Genomic DNA, 22,303 nt, shown 5'->3' on the forward strand with positions numbered 1-22,303 from the left:
TTTTAATTTTATAAATAGTATATCATACAATTACAATATTAGAATATTTTTGTTATACCACTCCTTAAATGAAAATAAAACAGCCCATGGACAGAATGTGTAGACGTTTTAGTGTTAACTGCAACCACTCGATAGGAAATGAAAATAGCCTCATAGTGACTCACTCCTAAATATTATTTAAAATATGGTGTATAACTGTACCTTCCTGTAGCACGCAAGTTTTATAAACAATTTTGCCAAAAGTAGCAACATAAAAATCACACAATCATAAATAATGTACTTGGGCAACAGCTCCCTCGAGTGGTGCGTCGTGGTCACTGCGGGTGAATCGAGAATCGCTCAGTTTGTCCCTCGTGGTTCCTCGTCCTCAACCCCACGCCTCGCTGAAGTCGCTCCTCCCCAGTCTCTCCGGCTTTGTACCACGAACTGAACCCACGCCGCAGCTACCAACTCCAAGAAACCGGGGCTGCTAAACATCCCCAAATGGCTCTTCACGTTCCCAAAGCGCCGGGCTTTGCCCAAATGTTGAAGGATGGTGCCAAGGTGAGGTTAAATCCGCGGGTTGGGTCAGTTTGGCGGCGCCCGCTGTGTGGTTGTTACCCAGCATGCTAGCTAGCTTTAGCCACCGAGTTTGCACGCTCATTCACCGTCATGTGGGAGAGTTCTAGAAGGAAGCCATGCCGCTCGGAAAGACAAAAATGGCTGCGTAGTTTGGCTTTTCTCTTTTGCACTCTATAATGCTGTATTTGTCTACAGTTTTCTAACTTGATCTGCAAGAATGATTACCCTCCGACAGTCACAAGTCACACCCCGTTAGCATTGAGCTAACTGTCAGAGAACAGGCTTCGATTGTCACTGCTCAGAGATGCTGATGCTTCTTCTCATCATCATCATACATCTGCGGGTTTTGTCCCAAGTTGCTTAAGGGCTCGGGATCCCTTTGTTGTATTCATCAGCATGTTCTGCTGCAATTCAACTCTTAAAAAAAGGCGCGGCAGTCAATTTATTGTGTGTTTTTTCCCCTCTGTCGCAGCACTATTCAGGGCTGGAAGAGGCTGTCTTTCGTAACATCAAAGCCTGTAAGGAGCTTTCTCAGACCACTCGCACCGCCTACGGGCCCAATGGTAAGCCCTCTCTCTTCTCCATCATGGATATGCACTTTTAATGAATAAAATGTACATCGGGGAGACAATGAAAAGCAGTGAAACTTGAGACATTGTGTCCTTCTAGGTATGAACAAAATGGTCATCAACCACTTGGAGAAGCTCTTTGTCACCAATGACGCAGCAACGATCCTCAGAGAGCTTGAGGTGAGGGAACCACAGCACATATCTCGTATCACACTGCGTGCACAAATTATTTAGAGAGACAAAGGTTTTTAACTGTTTTTTAAATGTCATTTGTTCTATATAGGTGCAGCATCCCGCTGCCAAAATGATCGTGATGGCATCCCACATGCAGGAGCAGGAGGTTGGAGACGGTACAAACTTTGTGCTGGTGTTTGCCGGAGCTCTGCTGGAGCTGGCCGAGGAGCTTCTTCGCATGGGCCTGTCTGTGTCCGAGGTAAAAGAATGCAGTCGCTGAACATTGTTGTTCCTATGTGACAATATGTCGGCAGGGTGATAGTAGCTAGAATTGATTGTCCTCTGACTGATATACAGAAATATCAGTAGAAAAAAATGAAGGTTTTTAAAGCTGAAATTGAGACGTTCGTCTATAAAACAGCTTTTGAATTTCAAAGAAATGATTGACTGCATTTCCTTTTTCCTCTTGGACTTCAGGTGATTGAAGGCTATCAGAAGGCGTGCAAAAAGACGCTGGAGATCCTGTCGGACTGCGTGTGTTCCTCAGCCGAGGACCTCCACGATGTGAAGCAGGTGACCGCTCTCATCCGTACAGCCGTCATGAGTAAGCAGTACGGCAACGAAGACTTCCTCGCCAACCTCATCGCACAGGCCTGTGGTGAGTCCCCTTCGTTGCCAACACTTGGCACGCATGTATGTTGTTCATTGCCAAATAATATTTTGTGTGTTGACATGCATGTTACCTTCATTTTAAGGAATATCATTTCCATTCTGTTAACGATTTATATCTTATGTTCTTTTTTTTTTTTAAATGCAGTTCATAACTAAACTGCTGCCAACCACCAAATACATTAACTGTTAGCGGTTGAAGATGATTAACTTGACTTTCTCTTCATATCTGTTTGTGCTACAGTTTCCATCTTCCCAGAATCCGGCAATTTCAATGTTGACAACGTCAGAGTGTGCAAGATCCTGGTAAGCAGCGTTGTCCATTGAATATATTTTGTCCTTGTTCGTGTGGGTTGTTTGCCTCCAAGTTGATGTATTTGGCGTTTTCAGGGTTGTGGGGTGACGGCGTCCTCCATGCTGCACGGCATGGTCTTCAAGAAGGAAGCCGAGGGAGACGTCACGTCTGTAAAAGATGCCAAGATTGCAGTCTTCTCTTGCCCCTTTGACTGCATGGTGACAGAGACCAAGGTAATGGATCAACGCTTTAGAGAATTCTGACCCGCAACGGATAAAATCAATTGAGCTTAAGTCAGTCCACGTTTGACCTAAAACACGAGTTTGTAATCAGGACTTTCTTTTTACTGAAGGCTTCTTTGCATGCCACACATTGATGATAATCGAATAATATTTAGCAGCTTCAGTTTCCGCCTCCTGTCATTGTGCATGCTGGATCTCCGTCACGTTATCCTGACTTTTTGGGACACTTGACTAGAACAGAGCCATCATGAAAATGTAAAAACGTGTGTACTTCTCCTACTGTGACGAGTCAAAATGTCTTCTGTGCAAAGAGCCCATTGTAAGGAAGCTTCTCACTTTTGGCGCCTAAATGTATTATTCCCACAGGGCACAGTGCTGATAAAAAATGCAAAGGAGCTCATGGACTTCAGTAAGGGAGAGGAGGACATGATGGAGGCGCAAGTGAAGGCCATCAAGGAGTCCGGTGCCAACGTGGTGGTAACTGGGGGGAAAGTGGCTGACATGGCCCTGCATTACGCCAACAAGTACAACCTCATGGTGGTCAGGTAAGACCCAGATGACCTCTGATGATTCAAATCAGTGTAGTTTAAAGTGCTACTATGACTGTTTTTATAAATGTTTTCATAAAAATGTCTTCACAATATAGTCTTTGTTGTAGAATAGCTTTTAATCTCAATGTTCTAAATCACCCCATCAGGCTTAGCTCCAAGTGGGACCTCAGGAGATTATGCAAGACTCTGGGCTCTATAGCACTACCCAGGCTGGTGAGTGTCCTTTCTTTCACATCAGCTGTATCAACCACATTAAAACGCAACATATCATATAAAGTGATGCTTTTTCCTCAGACGGCCCCAACTCCAGAGGAGATGGGTCACTGTGACAACGTGTACACCGCAGAGGTGGGGGACACCCAGGTGGTGGTCTTCAAACACGGTAAATCATTCTTTGCCGCAGTCTCAAAAGTCTTGATTTTTTATTTAAGTTTTGGGCTAAACGTGTGCCTGGCCTTTGATTTGTTGCAGAGAAAGAGGACGGCATCATCTCAACGGTGGTGATTCGTGGTTCCACTGACAACCTGATGGACGACATCGAGAGGGCTGTGGATGACGGAGTCAACACCTTCAAGGTTCTGGTCCGGGTAAGTTGAATCGCTGAAGGAGTTTTTTTTTGCATATTTGTTAATTGGAAATTGATTTAATTGAAGTTTTCAAGTTGAAGTTACAATTTTATCATTTATATGCCTTAGTGTGTCGACTCATTTGTTGCTCACCGTGCACAGCAGCTACAGTTTGTGTGTTCTTCACCGTGTGTAGGACAAGCGACTGGTTCCTGGAGCAGGAGCTACTGAGATCGAATTGGCCAAGCAGATCACCTCATATGGAGAGGTATGCCGATTTTAGTGTGTAGACAGAAGGGCACCAAATGCATACAAATGGCCCTCTGCGTGGGTTTGGATCACTGATGGATTTCACCAACATGACCCTTCTCCCCCGTCCTCTTGCTCTCTGTAGTCCTGCCCAGGTCTCGAACAATATTCCATTAAGAAGTTTGCTGAAGCCTTCGAGGCTTTGCCCCGGTCACTGGCTGAGAACTCTGGTGTGAAGGGGAGCGAGCTCATCTCCAAAATGTACTCTGCGCATCACGACGGAAACAAAAACATTGGTTTCGACATCGAGGTTTGTGTACAAGACAAGAACCGAACAAAGAACGATGGCGTGTCTGTGGGGCTCGGTCATAATTTCACATGTCGTCGTATCACAAAGAAAAAGCATTTAACACAACGATATAGCTGGTTATAATGCATAATTATCCACATTTGTGTAATTTAGCTTTAGCACATCAGAACAGTTCATTCTACTTCAGTTTTTTTGTACGCAGAGGCCTTAATGGTTTGGACACATTAAACTAAATGTTTGGTTCTAATGACTTGTACTGTGCATATGATGTCTTCAGGGAGAAGGCCCCGCTGTGAAAGACATGCTTGAAGCCGGCATCTTGGAGCCTTACCTGGTCAAATACTGGGGCATCAAAATGGCAACCAACGCTGCCATCACAGTACTGAGAGTGGACCAGGTGTGTGAAAATAACTCACAAATGCTCGCGACACAGACACATGATCAAAATAAACTCTCAAATCATGGCATTCATTTTTCATTCATATTGAGGACAAAGTCTAGATCTCAACATTTTCAAACTTCAACATTTTCCTCTCCAGCTTTATATCCACGGGGAGCTGATGACGTCTTACCAATTGTTTCTTTCCAGTATTTTTGCAGTGTTTTATATTTCAATGTAAACCCAAAGGATCTACTTCAGTTCCACAGGTCAGGTGTTTTTGGGATGTCCTTTGTGAATTGATGGTCTCCAGGTAGTTGACGTCAGTGCGTGTGTATATATGTGCGATGCAGATCATCATGGCTAAGGCTGCAGGGGGACCCAAAGCTCCCAAGCAGAGAGGCCACTGGGACAAGGACGATTGGGACGAGGCGCCTGATAATTTTGACTCTCACCATTAGACGGCGTGCGCGCACACACAGATACACAAGCCCTCTGTCAGTAGGTCCTGGAATGCGAGTGTTTTTGTTTTTTTAACTCACAGATGTGCTCACGAGACACTGAGGTCGTGAAACATTTTTTTTTTTTTTTGCCTGTCACTACTAACGGCCACTTGAGTGTTTTTTCAATGTCACGGACAGCCGACTAAATCTCTTGAACTTGCACAAAACGGATACAGTGTGGTTTGATGGCATGCTGCATGCTCTCATGAAGGCTGTTCATTGCACTGGTCCTCCTCCACTGAATTGTAAAATGCTTTGTACAACTTTGTCTGTAGGGTCATTTTTCAGCCATTATACTACATCACAATCTGGTGTATATAGATCTTAGTCTATCTGCACAGTGAGCAATTATTTACCCCACCTTCAAGACAATATCAAATGAACATTAACTAACTGCTACAGAGCTCCTGAAGTGCTGAGATTAGTTTGATCTATCTTTTGTAAATGTATTTATTTTTCTCAATCACTAGCATTTTCTCCACTACAGCATATTTTCTCTTAACGGCATACGTATGGCCATATGTGCTCATGAATATTTCATCATCCCTTTTGACTTTGAACATGTTAAGCATGGGTTTAAGCAAATAGTTCTAGTGTGTATTCAAGTTTTTTTCAGTGCTAACTAGTGTCCAACAGGTGTGCTTCAGGTCATCGATCTGAGTGTTACTTGATGCACATGGTATGTGTTTAACTGCCTGCCTCAGAGCCTACAGCCTGTCCTGTGGATCCTCCGTGCTCTTGAATTCCAGACAGCAAGGACTGACTGACTAACCGCTGTGTTTTCTCCCTGCAGATCATCATGGCTAAACCAGCAGGAGGACCCAAACCCCCCCAGGGCAAGAAGGACTTTGATGAGGATGACTGAAACTGATGCTCCCATAACCCTGAATGCTCACACATGGATTGACATTTTCTACTTGTTTATTTAAAGCTCAACAGTTTGGTTTATTTTGTAGAAATTACAACATATTGACTAACTTACGTGAAAGTCAAATGTACGGATGGCACTGTTTGCTTTTTTTTTGTTCTATGTCCCAAATAAAAGGCCCTTGGGCTGTCACGCCTTTGTTTGGATCTTGTTTTTACTTTTAAGTCAATCTTATTTGAGTTGTCTGGTCGTGCAAGCTGCAGGATTCTATTCTGTGAGGTCACCTTCCTGTGGATAATTCATGTTTAATGTTGCCTCATGGGTTTGCTCTTAACCCTGTGTGGGAGAAACCAACAATGTGCACATACTGGTTTATTTATTGAACCAGTGATGTGAAGCACTGAATGGAGAGGTTGTTGAAAACCAACTACATAATGCATTCATAGTTGTATTGGTGCATGCCTTTTATTTTATTCCCTGCTAACTTAAAAAAAAGAACAATGCAAACAACTGAAATTGTTGTAACTGTGTCAAATCGCTGCCTGCGGCTTTGATCGCGGACCACCAGGGGGCGCTGAACCACCAGGTCGGCGGGCTCATTTGGATGCGGAGGAGTGGGCGGATTTGCGCTGACGTTGGCCCTGCTCGGGATTAACTTGTTTTCATGTCGCCACATCTGACACCTATTCCTCCGGACAGTCTGCGCAACCCGCAGATTGTGCACAAATCGCGTGATTCGGCGTCGTCTACCCTCCAGTTGGTCCGCGTCGCGCGCACACCGCTGTAGCCGGGAAGGCTCGGTGCGAGGTGCCTGGATGAGGTGCAGACGTCGCTCGGGGCCCACGGTGCTGATGTCCTGTCACGGCGATGGGGGCCGACGGTAGTAAGAACCAGAAGGTGAGTTGAAGTTCCTGCTCTGCTAAAGTGTGACGCGGGATGGAGGGGAGTCCTCTGTTTCCATGGTGATTTGATTCCAGGTAGCATCGACGGCGCTTATCCTGGTTAAATAGTTACCACTTTCTTCCGATAGACTGCATATCAAGTTACATAGAAAAACATTAATAGTTTATATGGCATGATGTTGGACATTAATATATTTTCTAATATTTACGCTTTTACTTTGAAGACATCCTTCACGCTTCCGGTATCGGCATCCGAAATCAATTCGATATCGAACTCCGTCCACATTAAATGGCATCGTTGCGCTGCCTCTAGTCAGACGTCAGGGGGATGTCGCATTGATTGCAGCTATTTCTGCAGAGTGACTATGGATGTGTCATTTCATTTGGCTTTGATAGAAACATCCTGCGTGCTTCACTACACACATCCTGCACCACAGAGCATCTGATCTGTTGTGCAGCCCAGGGGAGGATGGGGGCGTGTGTCACTGGGTCGTAGCAGACTGGATGAATAATCAGCCTCATGATTCTCTTTTTAAATCTTAAATGAGAGCTGCAACGGCTAAGGGGAAATAACTGCTGGCCACTGCAGCTCCATTGATGCCTTTTAGTTGGTTTGCACAAGGACACACAGATAATTTTGCAAATATAATTAACATTTAGTTGGAGCTACAGATTTAAATTACACAAACTCACCTCTATATGCAGCAACTTGCGTTTCTGAGAAGCAAAGAAAATCAGTGGCTGATTTATCATCAGAAAACAAACCAATGCAATAGCCGGATACATACTGAATTTCGGCAGCACAGGATGTTTGTATTAAGCGACACCCCAGTGCATGTGAAGCAATGTTTTCCTGGGTTAAACAGTGACTATAAATATCTTTTTTAAAAGGCCAGCCTTTTGTGCTGCATAGCTTAAACCAGCACAGTTGGCTTGTGAGTTTTAGCGTTACAAACATCCAAAAGGTCAAGTAAAAGAAGGAAGTTGCTTTCAGCAGTGCACGTCTGCCTCGATAAGTGTCGGTTGCATAAAACACAAGTGAATGGTCCCTCGAGTTGGCTAAAACATGCTAGTCGGGCCCTTAAGATCTTCCCAGTAAGCATTATTCCCCGACATGATTAATAATGACGTGTTGCACCTGCAGCACCATCTCCTAATCAGAACCCTGATGCTCCCGCCTGTGCACCCCTCCTCCTCCCTTTGTCTGCCCCCTGCAGAGGTCCGCTGAGGTGCAGGAGGATGAGGACCTCTCATCCGGGTGGCGGGGCTTCCTCTCCAGCGTGGGCCTGTCCATCCCAGCGGGGCTATGTCGCCTGGCCCCACCCGCCCTCCGTCTGGGCCGGCATCGAATGCTCCAAGGCAAGGCCCCCGACATCCCGGAGCACGTGCTGAGGCTGGCGGGGGTCGGCCCGGGCTTGCTGAGAGCGGAGTGGAGCCTGCCGGGGTTCATTACCATGTTCCTGCCCGAATTCCCCCACAGAACCGTGCCTGGGCACGAACACTTTCAGGTAGACCTCAGTACCAACATGGACACACGGGATGTGTGAGGCTGGATCTGGTGGGCTCCGTCTCTGTGTTTGCATCTCTCTCTGCCGCTGCCATTGTTTTTTTGTTTTTTTTTCCGCTCCCCCAGGTGTTGAGTTACATCGCCAAAGGCTCGTTTGGACCCATTCTGAAAGTGAAGGACAAGGCGAAGCAGAAAACGTATGCTGTCAAAGTGAGTGTTCTGCTGGAATCTCACATTTAAAATGTGTTCATTGGACCGATCAATGCCACAAATAAACGGCCTGTTTATTGATTCATGAAAACCAGCACGAAACTGGGTTTGACTTTATACCGTTTTTACTTCTGACTATTAAAGGCCTTTTAATCTCTAACAATCAAAGCCTTTTAGATACCTATTACGGCAATTCTATTTGTAATGAAATGTGTATTGTGCCACGATAAAATCCTTGCAGTCCTGCATTTTGTGGTCTTATGTCTCCCCCATATTTTGACGAACAGGTCATACCTAAATCCGAGATTCTAAGACTCGGGGTGTTGGAGCAGTCAAAAGAAGAGGTTATTGTCCAGGTGGGTAATCAGAGCGAAGATAAATGGCATAGGCCTATTGAAAGCTTTCTGAATTTTTGGGGGGAAACAGTAAATACGTATCAGTAGAAACTTTTCATAGACGGATCAATATTTTGTAACCTTGGAATTGATGTTTCCAATTCATTGTCTTATATCCTGAGTCAAAGATGAATACTCTTTTTTATTTGATTAAAAAGGATGCATCTGTGATGTCTATTCTAACCCATTTTCTTTGTATTTCCAAACATGTCAATTTTGAGTCTTTGTATTTAACCAACAACACCTTAAGTTGCAAGTAAAGTCACATCTCTGAAAACACGTCAGACCCAGTGAGGAGAAAGCTGCAGCTCTCTGATCGATGGCCAAAATTCAGATTTTTCAGTTTGATCTTGAATTTTTGCCCGCAGCGTCAGGTTCGCCACCCATTTGTCCATGACCTCCAGGACTGCTGGCAGACTCAGCGCCACCTCTACATTAGTGAGTCAGCTAGAGACGAGTGACCCGACCCGACCCAGATCCACCACCCAAAAACCCCTCACTCCACCTTTTCTCAAACCACCGGTCGTCTCGTCCAGAACCTCCCCGCCACCCCCAACCCGACCCAAGAACAAAATGACCATAAATAAATCCCATCTCCTGCCGAGCATTTCTCCCTTTTTTTATTTTACCCCAATCAGCCACTGACTCAGAAAGTGTGACCCAGTTTTGTTTGCGCCCCCCCCCTCCCCCACCCCCCCTTCTGTAAAAAGAGAGCAAAGTTAGCCTGGGGAACAGATGTTGGACGCCGCTGCAGCTCAGAATGTGCCAGAATCAAAAGAGAGGACACCCATGCTCGAGACTATTTAAAGCCACCTATTACGAGTAGAAAGGGATAATCCTTTATTTCACACACCCTCACCTTTGCACTATTTACCCCAACCCGCCTATTTTCTTCTTTGTTCTGTGTGCTTGGCAGACTGACTACCGTAGATCGCCTTTGTTTGGTTGGTGAAAAACTATATATTTTAACCCTGCTCTGACTTCCAGTGTACCCCGTTCTTTCCTGGTTTCTTTCACCAGTGTGTGTTCCACATCCCGCTGACCTCCACAGCCCCTCAACCCCCCCTCCCCCCCCCCCCGCCCCCTCATTGCATGACAGAGACATGTTTTAATGCCGTCTCCCCTCCCGTAGTGTGTGACTACTGCAGCGCAGGAGACCTGTACACCTACTGGCAGATGATTGGTCAGTTCCCAGAGGACACCGTGCGAGTGTTTGCAGCAGAGTTGGGATGTGCGCTCGGTGGGTATGCTACATATATTTTAGCCACCGCACTTTTGTTTTAAAATACTCTAATTAGGCCAGAGGTGACTACAGGAGGGTTTTCTTAGCTCACAGTATTTAATTGGAAGTAATTATAAAAAGAGGACTCATTAAAATGAGAGGAGTTCTCAAAGGATCTTCCAACAAAGCAATGCGGGGGGGGGGGGGGGGGGGCTTAGATATGTCAGCAGCATTTCACATCATCAGTCTTAAACTGTTGTTCTTCTCTGCTGTTTTTTTGCAGGTTTTCTGCACGACTTTGGGATCATTCACAGAGATGTGAAGGTAAGGTCTACCAAATGAAAACAAATGTATTTAGGTTTAATTAAGTTGGATATTATCTTTCTTTAGTTACCAAGTATAAAGGTTATTTTTGTGTTGTGTCAAACAAAAGGGGGTACTCATCAGTTACTGTGGATGGATGTTTAATTTAGCCACTGATTTTTGCAGATGGAGAATATCCTGCTTACAGACACTGGTGAGTAAAAACCAGCAGAGAGCAGCATAGCTCTGACTCCAGAGCACATCTGGACTGTGAACATCTGTCAGTCAATGCACATGAATGCCAACAGAGCATCGATTAGCACTGAGAGGGCAAAACCTTTGTATCCAACTACATTTGCTAAGGACATCTGAGTGAGATGTGAATATAATACCAGCTGTAACAGCATCCATTAGCAGAATCTCACGTGGGCTCAAGGATGTTTATAAAAAAAAAAAATTCCAGTGTGTTTATGAAATGGTCTTTTCCAGGACACCTCCGTTTGGCTGACTTTGGTTTGTCCCGTCGGCTGGAGAGAGGAGGAAGAGCTTTTACCATTTGTGGAACCATCCAGTATATGGGTGAGAAACATGTCACCACATATGCTCAGCAACGATCAGCAGATGCCAAGCACATATCACAAGAATGTTTTTGTGTATTATGTGTTCGCCATCATACTGGAAAATGCATTTATTAAGAATCAAGTACGTGCATTGCTGTGAGCGTGCTCTGTCTGCTCTGCAGCCCCGGAGGTGCTCAGTGGTGGGCCCTACAACCACGCAGCTGATTGGTGGTCTCTGGGCATCCTCCTTTTTTCCTTGGTTACTGGGAAGGTGAGATCTCGTTGCCGGTAGGCTCGGAATGTCCTGCGTGATGAGCAGATATTACTCACAATCCTTCACCCAGTGACACAGCTGAGACTGATATTTTTGCCGTAAAAGAAGGTGGTGTAGAATATATTAGATGCTTTGCGTGCGTGGGTTCATTTTACATTCATTTTAAAGGACTCTGGTCTACGTTTTCTGGAATCTAGTCATAAGAAGCCTTGTATTTTCCCATGTAAAGGTCTAAAATCAGGCCTTCTGCTAATTTAGACCTCCTAATTTATTTCTCTCAACGTACCTCTCCTCAGTTCCCCATGCCTCCAGAGCCAGACCACTGCAGTATGCTGAGGAAAGTGAGGAGCTTTCCCTATGAAATGCCCCTCAGCCTCAGCTCCCCACTGGCCTTGTTAATAACAGAGGTAATCACACACAAAGTGTAATCATATAGATACAACATCACCAGGCCAACCATTGGATTGCATGCACAAGTAACTACTGGACACTCAGTTGGGAGATTGAAATCATATCATGACGTACGATTCTCTGACCAGCTTTTGTGCAAAACTCCGACCCGCCGCCTGAGGACGCTCGATCGCTTCAAACGCCAAACCTTCTTTCGGGGAACAACCTTTGACCTCGCCTTACTGCGGCGCCAGCCTGTGGAGGTAACCGATGAATGTCTGAATGCAGCCGGTTCCGTTGTTCCAACAGAAGTTACCGATTGGGATTTTGTTGGTCAATGTTCAGGTGATACTGGAGCTGAGAGAGAGACCGGACCGAGCTGCCAAAGCTCGACGAGGCCTCACTTTGTCGCTGCAGCCTCTCAAAGGTTTCGACTACGACTCCTTTCTCAGCCCTCCGTCCACGCCGGACACACAGCTGGATGCCGGCGCGCAAACCCACACAGCTGCACCGCTCCCCGGCCCCACGCTCCCCCCGGAGCCCGCTCAGGAAAAGGGTCTACGTAGAGAAGTGTTTGTTTGACGGTCTGCAGTTTACAGTTTCCCACATTTAGTAAAAACCCAAATACCTGTTTATGATTTGGTTTGATACAGTTAGGAACAGAATGATTCATTCGAGGAAAGTTTCCTGCTCGTATTGGCAAGGTTTATGTTTATTGGGACTTATTCCTCTTTTACTTGTTTGCCTTTCTCCAACGAGCACCTTGTCAAGCCTACTGGATTTGCTCAACAGTTGTGCAAGAAAGATTGCACTATTCTTGTCTATGTACTTTTCATTTCAAGTGACTGGTCATGGCCGCCCTGTTAAAACTGTGCTATCAAAATTGTTATGCTGTTGAAGACAATGCACAGTTGTTGTTTTTTTTACATTAAAGTTTGTAAAGTTTATGTGGTTTAATAAATCCTCTCAAAACTCCTCAGAGAAATTTGTGTAATTCTGAACTTCTGCCTTTACTTTGTTGCATGGTTGTAGAACTACAAGATGGCACCTGGCTGTACGCAAATGAGCTGAACTGTAAGAGTTGAATGAGCAGCAGTATTCAGTCAGCATTTTGATAGATGCAAGACTTTTTGTATGGTGTGAGTAATCACAACTTCATGCACTTAACCGGATCGTCAGATTATATTATGATTTTGTAAAGTATGTCCTGATGTGTACCCAGAATGCTTCACAGTTTTCAGAATATTTGTAAAGTAATATTTATACATTTTATGGATGCTATTTGATGTTACGTTATGGAACATTGTATTTTTGTAATAACCATTGAGCACAGATGGGATATTAATAAACTCTTACTGAACAACGGCCTGCTGATATGGAGTTTTTGTTCGTGTGAGATGGCTTAAAGAAAGAGAGCCATTGCTTCACTTCTGCTATCAGTTACGCCACGTTGTTTCAGAAGAAATATTGCATGACTCCATGTTTGGTTAAGGGAAAATATTTTGTAATACTGCAGTGGAAATTTACTAAAGTTGCTGTAATTTATTATCTAAACTTTACTACATATCCTATATTGTACTTTTTACTTCCCTACATTTATCGGAAGCGTTAGTTAGCAATTATTTGACGGGCTAATAAAATACGGGGCCTTTTATAAAGCACATTAAACTATACAAACGTACATGAAGTCCTTATTAAGTCTTATTTTCCCCCATGGAGCAATGATGGTTGAAAACTAAATATCAGTGGGGTAGTCTCTGAAGCGAGAATTGGATAAAACATGTTTTAAAACCTGAAGTGCTGAGCTCAATTCCTCTTCAGCCAGAGGTATTTTTGATGTGGAGTTAAAAAAAACTATGTGACTATTCCAACAAATATGGCTAGACTGCAGTATTAGAGGCACACTGTGTGGCTTGTAATTTCCATTTCATTTTACCAATATGGCTTCATCCAATTTGGGAACACATTTGTTATTTTCACCCCCATCTTCATATATGCATTTCTGGGTTGGTTTTCAGTGAAACCTGTTACTTAGATACCTACCGTTATATCTCTGTATAACTCAAAACCTGGTCACTGCAAAATCATCAATACCCTTTTGTCTCACTAATCTTCAAACTGGGAAGAAGAAAGAGCAGTAGATTTTAAACATTTCTAATATTTTCATGTTTTTTCCAAAGATGCACAATCATGCTGCATCCTAGCTCCCTTGAGTTAGGATGCTAACCCGCGCATGCGCGTTATCCGTTAAGCGTCCGACCGTCATGTGACGCGGTGAGGATGGCCCCGCCCCCCGGCTCGAGCCTTTTGTAAAGGGTCACGTTGCGCTGCAGCAGTGAAACAGGAGACCGCACCGCATCCTCCGCACACAGCTCACTTCCTCGCTCTCTTCGCCCAGACACCCTTCAGCAGGTAAGAAACGAGCCCGCTGACTTCCAGAAACATAAAGGAAAAAGCCTCAGACGCTCTTCGTGTATTGTTGGTATTTACAGATTATAATGACGACGCGATGCTGCTCTTACAGCATTAAGCTAACTAACGTCATATTATCCCCAGCTAGTTAGACACAAACGCATTGGAATTGTCAGGAGAGGTAACCGTGACTCATACACCTGTAAGCTTTTTCAGGCTCCACTTCTTCTTTTTCTACCGATTTCACCGTACGGTCAAAATAGACATGCAACAGGAAGGGCACAAAAAGGATGACCTTCAGAGATGAAAAATGGAGGAGATTAGCCTGTTGCGTCTGCACTCTGTCTGAATCATCACTTCCTGACATTCCATGGGTTCGTTCGGTGTGAATTGTGGTTTTAAAGCAGGATGGCAGCAGTGTAGGCGGCCTGTCAGTGTGTATCTGTCCCTGAGCACGTAGACCTTCGTGATGTGATGATTTGGAGGCGGGGCGACCCGAGCTTCTGCCTTCACACGTCAACTGGTACAACCGGACTTCATCCTAAAATAACAACACTTCAACATCTGTATTTGTGGGTTCTGAAAATGTTTAGACCAAAGAATGATTAAATTGTGCTACGGAAAATCTGCATCTAATCTCCCGTTGATTAATCTTCTGATTATTTTTGTGAAAATGCCACTAAAAACATTAAGATATTCAGTTTACGTTCAAAGACAGCCAATAAACTTGTGAAATTGTTGAGTTTTTTTGGTTTAAAAAAAGGGTTGAATAATTTGCAATTTAACATAATGGTTGCTAATTTATTTGTTGGCCAGTGAAGAAGTTTAATTGCCGAATCGTTTCAGTACATGTCACATTTTAACAAAAATGACCACCTCTCTCTCAACTGCGTTGCGTCCCGTTTTTTAGCTGCATGTGAAACAGCGCTCCTGCTAGCTCTGCTGGATCAAGGCCCAAAACGGGAGCAAGCACCCAGTCAGTAAAAAAGTGCAGCACTCCAAGCAGGCTTTTCTTATTTTGACTAGAGCTGCACTGTAGAAAGTTATTTTATATCCTTAACACGTATGCAGCCTCCCAGTACACTACAAAAAAACAAGGTGAAACCCCAAGATGGTGACAATGATACTGATAAGTAACGAGAAATATATCCTGTTCCTTAAGAGCCCTATCACCTCCATACATACTTGCAGTAATTCTTTTTTAAAAACCCTGTTGCAGCATGATTGCTATAGATGTAGATTGTAGTGTTTTTTTTTTTGTTGAGGATTGTGACTCCTGGCTTGATTAGTGCGACCATGCAGCATCCGTTTTATATAGAGGGAATGATTGACTGCTGTAGTGTGATGTGACAACCCTTATAGAGTGAACGCATAAAGTAGACGGAAGCACCAAATATTGAATTGCTGAGTGGAAAATGGGTTTCATTTACATTAAATTGAGTGGTATACGTTTCGCTGGCAGTTTTCCCCAGAGCCAATAACTGTGTGTCTGTTCCTGTGCACTCTGCATTTGACCGTTAACATGCATGTTAACAACCTTCAGGGGTTGTTAACATGCATGTTAACAACCTTCAGGGGTTGTTAACATGCATGTTAACAACCTTCAGGGGTTTTGCATGACTGGGAGTTGGCTGTTTCATCTTGACGTCGCAGTGCAGAACCGTCGATCACGGTCCAATAAAAAAATAATAATAATAACTTCACTTCAAGGTTAATCCACACCCGGGCAACTGGTTAGCAGAGGCGTTAGCTGCCCGCTGCCATAGCATCTCATCCCAGAATCAATGCATTTATTACATTTTAGGTGTTAAGTACTGTTGCCGTGACTCATTGTGGTAGTGCATTCGCCAATAGAGATTGGCATTAAATCAATATTTCTTTACGGTTGGTGTTCCTCCATTTTGTTTTCAAAATGGCGGCTCCCTGTGCAACATTCCCTCCAGGCCTTTCCAAGCTGTCCCCAGAGGGGAGTGGCCAGTGGTGGAGGACAAGATGTTAAAATCCCTCAATCTAGTTTTTTATTTCATCTATGAAGCATTGACACCACTTGAAAAAAATAAATAAAAATGAAGCGTTATGCCACATAATTAAAAAGACCATGCAATCAACCACTTCTTCAAGAAAGCCCACCAGGTACTTTTTGTTTTTTAGTTGTTCGTAGTGGCTTCAACAACATCTAATTCCGGTTGTGTAAGAATGTATTAATTGCATTGATTTGCCCACTAAATCACATAATGTGTTCAGTAGGATGAATGTGCACAGTATTTTCATCAGTGGTCACATGCACACGGCAGGATATTTCCCGTCAAAATCCAAATCCCTATAAAAGGAAACCTGTCTAGCCTTCATTTTTGTCTATATTAAAAGGCTACATTTGTTTAGAGCCTATTTGGTAACTTTTCATTGTGTCTGACTAAGCATTGCATAAAATGTCCGTTTCACATTGCAAGTTATTTTGCAATGTTTCCTCAGCAGAAAACGACGTTGTAACACTGTATTGTTTAAGCACGCAGGGGCTTCACAAAAGATAGCAGCTATTTGCTGAGCATGACTTTTGTCTGGCTAGCAGTGGCGCAGTGATGGCCAAACACATTGCTGTCCTGCACTTCATGCCTTTTTTTTTTTTTTTTTTTGGATGTTGGCCTGTAACTAGCCTCTTTGTCACAGGAGAGGTGTACTCGCACCTTTTTGCCCTCCTGGTTTAACTTCACCACTCGGGGGACGGATGTTCCCCTGCAGACCTGGCCTTTTTCATTTCACCTGCCCGAGAATTAAACTTAGCGTTCTGTGCACGCTGTTTTCATTGAGGGGGGGGGGGGGGGGGTGGTGTGTGTGTGTGTGTGTGTGTGCGCGCGCTATAACGGCTGTTATCTCAAAGCTTTAAGCTGAGGATTAACACAAAGGATATGGGGATGTCGGACTGTGTCCTACCTCTACCAACCAGCCCCCGTTTCACATCCAGTGGTCAGTTTATTTTTTTGTGTTGCATAAAACAATTGATGTGCTTCATATTGTAAAACCCAGTGTCCTCACATTTAGTTTCTCTACGGTGCTAAAATATTATCCTAAAATGTTATTGGTCTCTAAGGAAGTCTCTTCCACCCATGAAGGAGATTCCTCTGGAGCTGATCCCATGTGACATCCTTGCCAGAGTAGATGTTGAACAAAGCTATAACCAGTGACGTCATTCTCTGGGAGTGGCTTGGCCACTGGTGCAGTCCGCCTAGGAGAAAAGTCACAGCTCATTCCCAGGCGCAGCCTGCCTAAAGGTGGGAGTGACGCGTCTCAGGATTGCATATAATGGGAATTTACAAAACTGGTCGCACGCTCCTCTTGCGTTCTTTCAATGGCCTCGGGAGCACGGCAAGAGCTTTACAGAGCGCTATAGAGGGGGAGGGGGGGGGGGGGTTATTACCATTACCATGCATCATTTATCAAATCCAAAACATAAAAGGCATTTGTCTGTGCAATGCACAAAGAGACATTTGATGACATCAGGGGAAGAAAGGTTGCTGAGGAGAGCAAAATGATCTGTGTATATAGGAGCCCCGTTGTATAATCACTGTGTGTGTGTGTGTGTGTGTGTGTGTCGCGGGGTTACGTAACTGCGTATTTACAACAGAGTGCAGATGGGGCTAGGGAACCAAATAATCTGGTGCTTGTGTGCACGTTAACACTTCATTATAACGCTGCTGCTGCTGCCACCAATGTGGCCGAATAACATATCAAAGATAACTTTTTTTCATAATCGGCCCCAGATGATAATAATAGGAAACTCTTTATCTGACTTTTAGTTACACTCGGGAAGCACATTTTCTGCACATTGCTTTTCATCACGACACATGTTGTATTCTTTGTATTGTGTGACTTATAGGGTATTCTTGTAGGACTTTTGTCCCTTTCACCCATCCCCCCCCCTGACCTCACTGAGAAGAGCTTAGTGCCGTGTCGAGAGTAAGAATAGACGAACAAAAAAAAAACCGGCCAGCCCTGGGCAGTTTTCCAGGTCGAAACACGGGGGAGGGGGGGGGAAATGTCACCTCTTCACGGCTTCTTTGTTTTCAGCCACCATGACTCACCAGTATCCCGCACTGACTCCAGAGCAGAAGAAGGAGCTGCAGGACATTGCAGAAAGGATAGTAGCTCCAGGAAAAGGCATCCTCGCAGCGGATGAATCCACCGGTAAGCGTGCGTGTGTTTGCAAAATTGGAACTTCACCTTTCAAGAGAAACAATATTATCCAGAGAGATGTTAAATTGTCACAGAATCATCTGTCCTCAATGCGTCCGTCTAAATTTGTGTGTGTGTGTTGCACACAGGGAGCATGGGGAAACGTTTCAGCCCCATCGGAGTTGAGAACACGGAGGAGAACAGGCGTCGCTACCGCCAGCTGCTCTTCACAGCCGACCAGCGCATCGACAGCTGTATCGGAGGCGTCATCTTCTTCCATGAAACCCTCTACCAGAACACCGACGATGGCACTAACTTTTCCAAGCTCATCCGGGACCGGGGCCTTGTTGTCGGCATCAAGGTACACAACACTGGCATTACGCTACAGACGAGTTTAAAAACGTCATGGTCTGTTTGGCTGGTAAAACTAGACTCCAACGTGTACATGAAAACACGCCTCCTTGTCGACATGTTTAGACACACACTGAGACCTTTGCAGGAGCAGGTTGTGACAACAAACTGTGAAAGAGCATGAAAGAGCATGTCGTAACCTACCTTCGGGGAAGTTGTTTTGTTAAGAAAGATGAATTAAGTAGGTCAGATGCTGTGCATGATTTAGAAGAACAAGCACTCGCTGATATTCTACATGCACAATTTGAGATTTTTAATATGATGCAATAGTACAGGTACAACATATTTTAGATCAATTCTGCTTCCGTCTGTACAGGTGGACAAAGGCGTTGTGCCCCTGGCTGGAACCAATGGAGAGACCACCACTCAGGGTAGGTGGCGTGAGCAGAAAAAACGCACTCCAAGCCAATCCAAACCCATGCTGTGTTTCTGACGGACAGTTTGGTGTGTGTGTGTGTGTGTGTGCGACGGCGCGCAGGTTTGGACGGGCTGTCTGAGCGCTGTGCGCAGTACAAGAAGGACGGCGCAGACTTCGCCAAGTGGCGCAGCGTGCTCAAGATCAGCGACACCACGCCCTCTGAGCTGGCCATCATGGAGAACGCCAACGTTCTCGCACGATATGCCAGCATCTGCCAGCAGGTTAGTGCGCGGTTACGGAGGGTGTTGTTGAGCTAAGTTAAAGCTATTATGTCTCTATTTTTCTGTAAGTAAATGTGGGAGTTATTGAACATAATAAAAAAACTCACCTATTGTATGAGAGTTTGCCTTAAACACATCTTTATATTGTCTCCTAGAATGGTATTGTTCCTATTGTGGAGCCTGAGATCCTGCCTGACGGAGAACACGACCTGAAGCGCTGCCAGTACGTCAGTGAGAAGGTGAATTTACCGAAGACCACACATACGGCACAAGCCCGCGTAAATGTCCCGTAAGGTTTCTCTTTGACATATCTCTCTCTCTGCTAGGTCCTAGCTGCAGTGTACAAGGCGCTGTCAGACCACCATGTGTACCTGGAAGGGACTCTGCTGAAACCCAACATGGTCACAGCTGGACACTCCTGCCCCACCAAGTACAGCAGCGAGGAAATCGCCATGGCTACCGTCACCGCCCTGCGCCGCACCGTGCCTCCCGCTGTCACAGGTCAGTGACTCGATTTGATGGGACTAATGTATATGCCATTTAAGTACAAATGAATGTCCTGGAAAATTACACACAAAATTATAAGGACATTATGTGGAATTATCGGCCCTTTAAAATAAAGCCTTGCCAAACAATACATTATCTTGTATTGCAAGAGATTTTTTTAAATATCATGATCCATTATTTGTCCCAACAGCTATTTGTTTACATTTGTCAATATGATGAAAAAAAAAATCACGAATTAAATGTTAAATAATTCCTGTGTTTGCCTTTTTTTTCTCACAGGAGTGACATTCCTGTCAGGTGGCCAGTCCGAAGAAGAGGCCAGCATGAACCTCAACGCCATCAACAACTGCCCACTCGCCAAGCCCTGGGCCCTGACTTTCTCCTACGGCCGCGCCCTGCAGGCCTCCGCCCTGAACGCATGGAGAGGCCAGCTGAGCAACGAGAAGGCCGCCACCGAGGAGTTCATCAAGCGCGCGGAGGTTTGGACCTAAGCGTGAACTGCGACAACGGTATTGTGGCTTCCTCCGTGCGACGTTGCTAACGGACCTTTTTTCCCCCTCTCAAGGCAAACGGTCTGGCTGCGCTCGGCAAGTACGAAGGGGATGGAAGTGGCGCCGCCGCGGGACAGTCCCTCTACGTGGCTAATCACGCCTACTAAACATCTGCCACATTCAACTGTGGCCCAGTTATAGTCTTGTATCTGCTCTGCTTTTCCCACTCACTCCTCTGTCAATCACAGGCCTGCGCTGTCTACTGTACTTTAGAGTTGTCGGAGTTCATACAAATGACAGGATTAGAAGTGTATTTAACAACATGATGTGAAACTAACATACTAAAGGGAACAGGCTTGGGTTTTTTTTTTTTTTTAATATAAGCAAACAAATCGAAACGAGACAATTTATGACTTACGTGGACAATATTTTGTGTGCGGTCAGAGGCAGGAAGACGCAGGCTGCTAAATTTTAACGGTAGATGGCGGTAATCAGTCAGGATTCAATTCATGCCTCTTCTTAACTGCCCCTGTCTTGCCTTCTCCCCAACAGCATAAATCTTGAGCCGCTCCCAAGCAGGGAGGTGTGTGTGTGTGTCGGTGTTCCGCTTCAGTCAAAACGCAGAATTGGCTCGACCATAAAGCGCTATTTTAACATCCTGCCTGACGGGTGGACATACTGATTATTAGTGAACACGGCATATCCATTAAGGGACAAGAGAGCAAGACAACCAGTGAGAAAGACATTGACGTTTGAGTACGAGTTGGTCTTTTGAGTGCTTCGTTGTACTTTCGGTAAGCCGTACCTCCAGCAGCCGCTTGTAGACGCTCACCAGGATTCATCCAGATCTAATCTTTCTGTTCACACGCCTCTAATCACCAATCATCACAAAAACCTATTGTGTGTCTATTCTATTCTGAGTAATAACATTATATATACATTACATCCAGTCATTAATGTATTCAGTTGTGTGATGGTGTCGATATTACGTGATGCTTGTGTGTGTCAGCCCCCCCACCTCCCCCCTCCTGATTCCCCCAGTCGGCCCCACGGGAGACAAGATGGTTTCTATTGACATGATGTGGACCAATTTCTGGCGTTGGGGGAAAATCAGTCACTGCTGTGTTGGAATACTGTGATACTGTTTGTGACGTTAATATTGTTCTTGAATCACTTTGTGTGTTAAATGGTAGAGAAAAATAAACCTACGAACTAAAAAACAAAAAGCCAAAATCTCTGTTGCATCATTGACTATTTTTATGGTTTGAAATGTTACCCATGGTTTTCTTTTCCCCATATTCCAGCATATTTACTTCGTGTTACAGTAAGTATTAAGATCATTCACACATAACAATAACCCACTTTTGCAATTGTAAATTATATTTGACTAATCCCAGACTGTATGATTCATTTTTCTGTCCAAGCAATTACCACTATATTTACCATGTATTTTTTTACACAATCCAGCTAAATGTTACCTTTTTAGCTCAAAATATCCTGAGATCAGCTTAATAATGAAGTGGATGATGGGCATATTTAAATCGAAGGGCCTGTGATGCCCCTGACTTCCAGCTGCTTCAGCAGAGCTGCTCAGTCAACAGAACAGCTATGGTTGTCCTGGGCAGCTTCCAGATGTCAGAGTGCACCAGTTTTCGTCATGACATGTCTGGAAAAAGTGCAGCTGGAAGGTTTTATTAATTAATCCGATGAAATTATGTAAACGCTGCTCAATATATTTTCGACCAGTGTATCATCATCATTGATAAGCGTCAAAATGTCTTCATACTAAACAAGTGTGTTTATGGACAAATATAAATGTGTAAGACGCCAAATTCTGGTTGCCAATATCTCACGTGTGTGGTGCGCTTGAATTGTTGACCGGGTGGGCTGACGGTTACTGTCGCAGGCGTCGTAAAACGATTTAACGTTTCTCACCTCTTTCCTTTCCTTTGTGATTGACTAACCAAGATTAGT

At 44.6% G+C, this 22,303-nt stretch overlaps 3 protein-coding genes across 5 annotated transcripts; all 3 read left to right on the forward strand.

Moving 5' to 3' along the window:
* Positions 1-377: 377 nt before the first annotated feature.
* On the forward strand, positions 378-6,135 carry cct8 (chaperonin containing TCP1, subunit 8 (theta)). 3 transcript variants are annotated; one of them, XM_037467493.2, is made up of 16 exons: positions 378-543; positions 1,034-1,124; positions 1,231-1,310; positions 1,414-1,563; positions 1,782-1,962; positions 2,218-2,279; positions 2,364-2,501; positions 2,877-3,055; positions 3,208-3,274; positions 3,356-3,443; positions 3,533-3,648; positions 3,824-3,895; positions 4,022-4,186; positions 4,464-4,583; positions 4,919-5,066; positions 5,862-6,135. In XM_037467493.2, the coding sequence occupies exons 1-15, from the start codon at positions 484-486 to the stop codon at positions 5,024-5,026; spliced, it is 1,677 nt and encodes a 558-aa protein (XP_037323390.1). In that variant the 5' UTR covers positions 378-483; the 3' UTR covers positions 5,027-5,066; positions 5,862-6,135. The 3 variants fall into 3 exon arrangements, with proteins under 3 accessions (XP_037323390.1, XP_037323389.1, XP_037323391.1); XM_037467492.2 differs by having other exon boundaries at positions 4,919-5,062; XM_037467494.2 differs by lacking the exon at positions 4,919-5,066 and having other exon boundaries at positions 379-543.
* Positions 6,136-6,516: 381 nt separating this feature from the next.
* rskrb (ribosomal protein S6 kinase related b) lies at positions 6,517-13,060 on the forward strand. The gene is made up of 13 exons (XM_037467495.2): positions 6,517-6,833; positions 8,056-8,346; positions 8,472-8,555; positions 8,843-8,911; positions 9,319-9,388; positions 10,083-10,190; positions 10,456-10,496; positions 10,662-10,689; positions 10,965-11,054; positions 11,218-11,306; positions 11,606-11,716; positions 11,849-11,962; positions 12,045-13,060. The coding sequence occupies exons 1-13, from the start codon at positions 6,804-6,806 to the stop codon at positions 12,279-12,281; spliced, it is 1,362 nt and encodes a 453-aa protein (XP_037323392.2). The 5' UTR covers positions 6,517-6,803; the 3' UTR covers positions 12,282-13,060.
* Positions 13,061-13,964: 904 nt separating this feature from the next.
* aldocb (aldolase C, fructose-bisphosphate, b) lies at positions 13,965-20,707 on the forward strand. Its single transcript, XM_037467630.2, has 9 exons — positions 13,965-14,111; positions 18,177-18,293; positions 18,431-18,642; positions 19,009-19,063; positions 19,171-19,331; positions 19,487-19,570; positions 19,658-19,832; positions 20,118-20,317; positions 20,404-20,707. Exons 2-9 carry the CDS (start codon positions 18,182-18,184, stop codon positions 20,494-20,496), a joined length of 1,092 nt encoding a protein of 363 aa, XP_037323527.1. The 5' UTR covers positions 13,965-14,111; positions 18,177-18,181; the 3' UTR covers positions 20,497-20,707.
* The last annotated feature ends 1,596 nt before the right edge of the window (positions 20,708-22,303 follow it).

Source organism: Pungitius pungitius, chromosome 16 (genome assembly GCF_949316345.1).
Source record: "Pungitius pungitius chromosome 16, fPunPun2.1, whole genome shotgun sequence".
Taxonomy (NCBI): Eukaryota; Metazoa; Chordata; class Actinopteri; order Perciformes; family Gasterosteidae; genus Pungitius; species Pungitius pungitius.

Bases quoted from the DNA above. Each gene is read 5' to 3' on its own strand.
- cct8 (XM_037467493.2), top strand. From the start codon at position 484: ATGGCTCTTCACGTTCCCAAAGCGCCGGGCTTTGCCCAAATGTTGAAG. The intron at 1,963-2,217 runs GTGAGTCCCCTT...TTTGTGCTACAG, and splicing joins CCTCATCGCACAGGCCTGTG to TTTCCATCTTCCCAGAATCC. The intron at 3,649-3,823 runs GTAAGTTGAATC...CACCGTGTGTAG, and splicing joins CCTTCAAGGTTCTGGTCCGG to GACAAGCGACTGGTTCCTGG.
- rskrb (XM_037467495.2), top strand. From the start codon at position 6,804: ATGGGGGCCGACGGTAGTAAGAACCAGAAG. The intron at 10,690-10,964 runs GTGAGTAAAAAC...GGTCTTTTCCAG, and splicing joins TATCCTGCTTACAGACACTG to GACACCTCCGTTTGGCTGAC. The intron at 11,055-11,217 runs GTGAGAAACATG...TCTGCTCTGCAG, and splicing joins TGGAACCATCCAGTATATGG to CCCCGGAGGTGCTCAGTGGT.
- aldocb (XM_037467630.2), top strand. From the start codon at position 18,182: ATGACTCACCAGTATCCCGCACTGACTCCAGAGCAGAAGAAGGAGCTG. The intron at 19,332-19,486 runs GTTAGTGCGCGG...ATTGTCTCCTAG, and splicing joins ATGCCAGCATCTGCCAGCAG to AATGGTATTGTTCCTATTGT. The intron at 20,318-20,403 runs GTTTGGACCTAA...CCCCCTCTCAAG, and splicing joins AGTTCATCAAGCGCGCGGAG to GCAAACGGTCTGGCTGCGCT.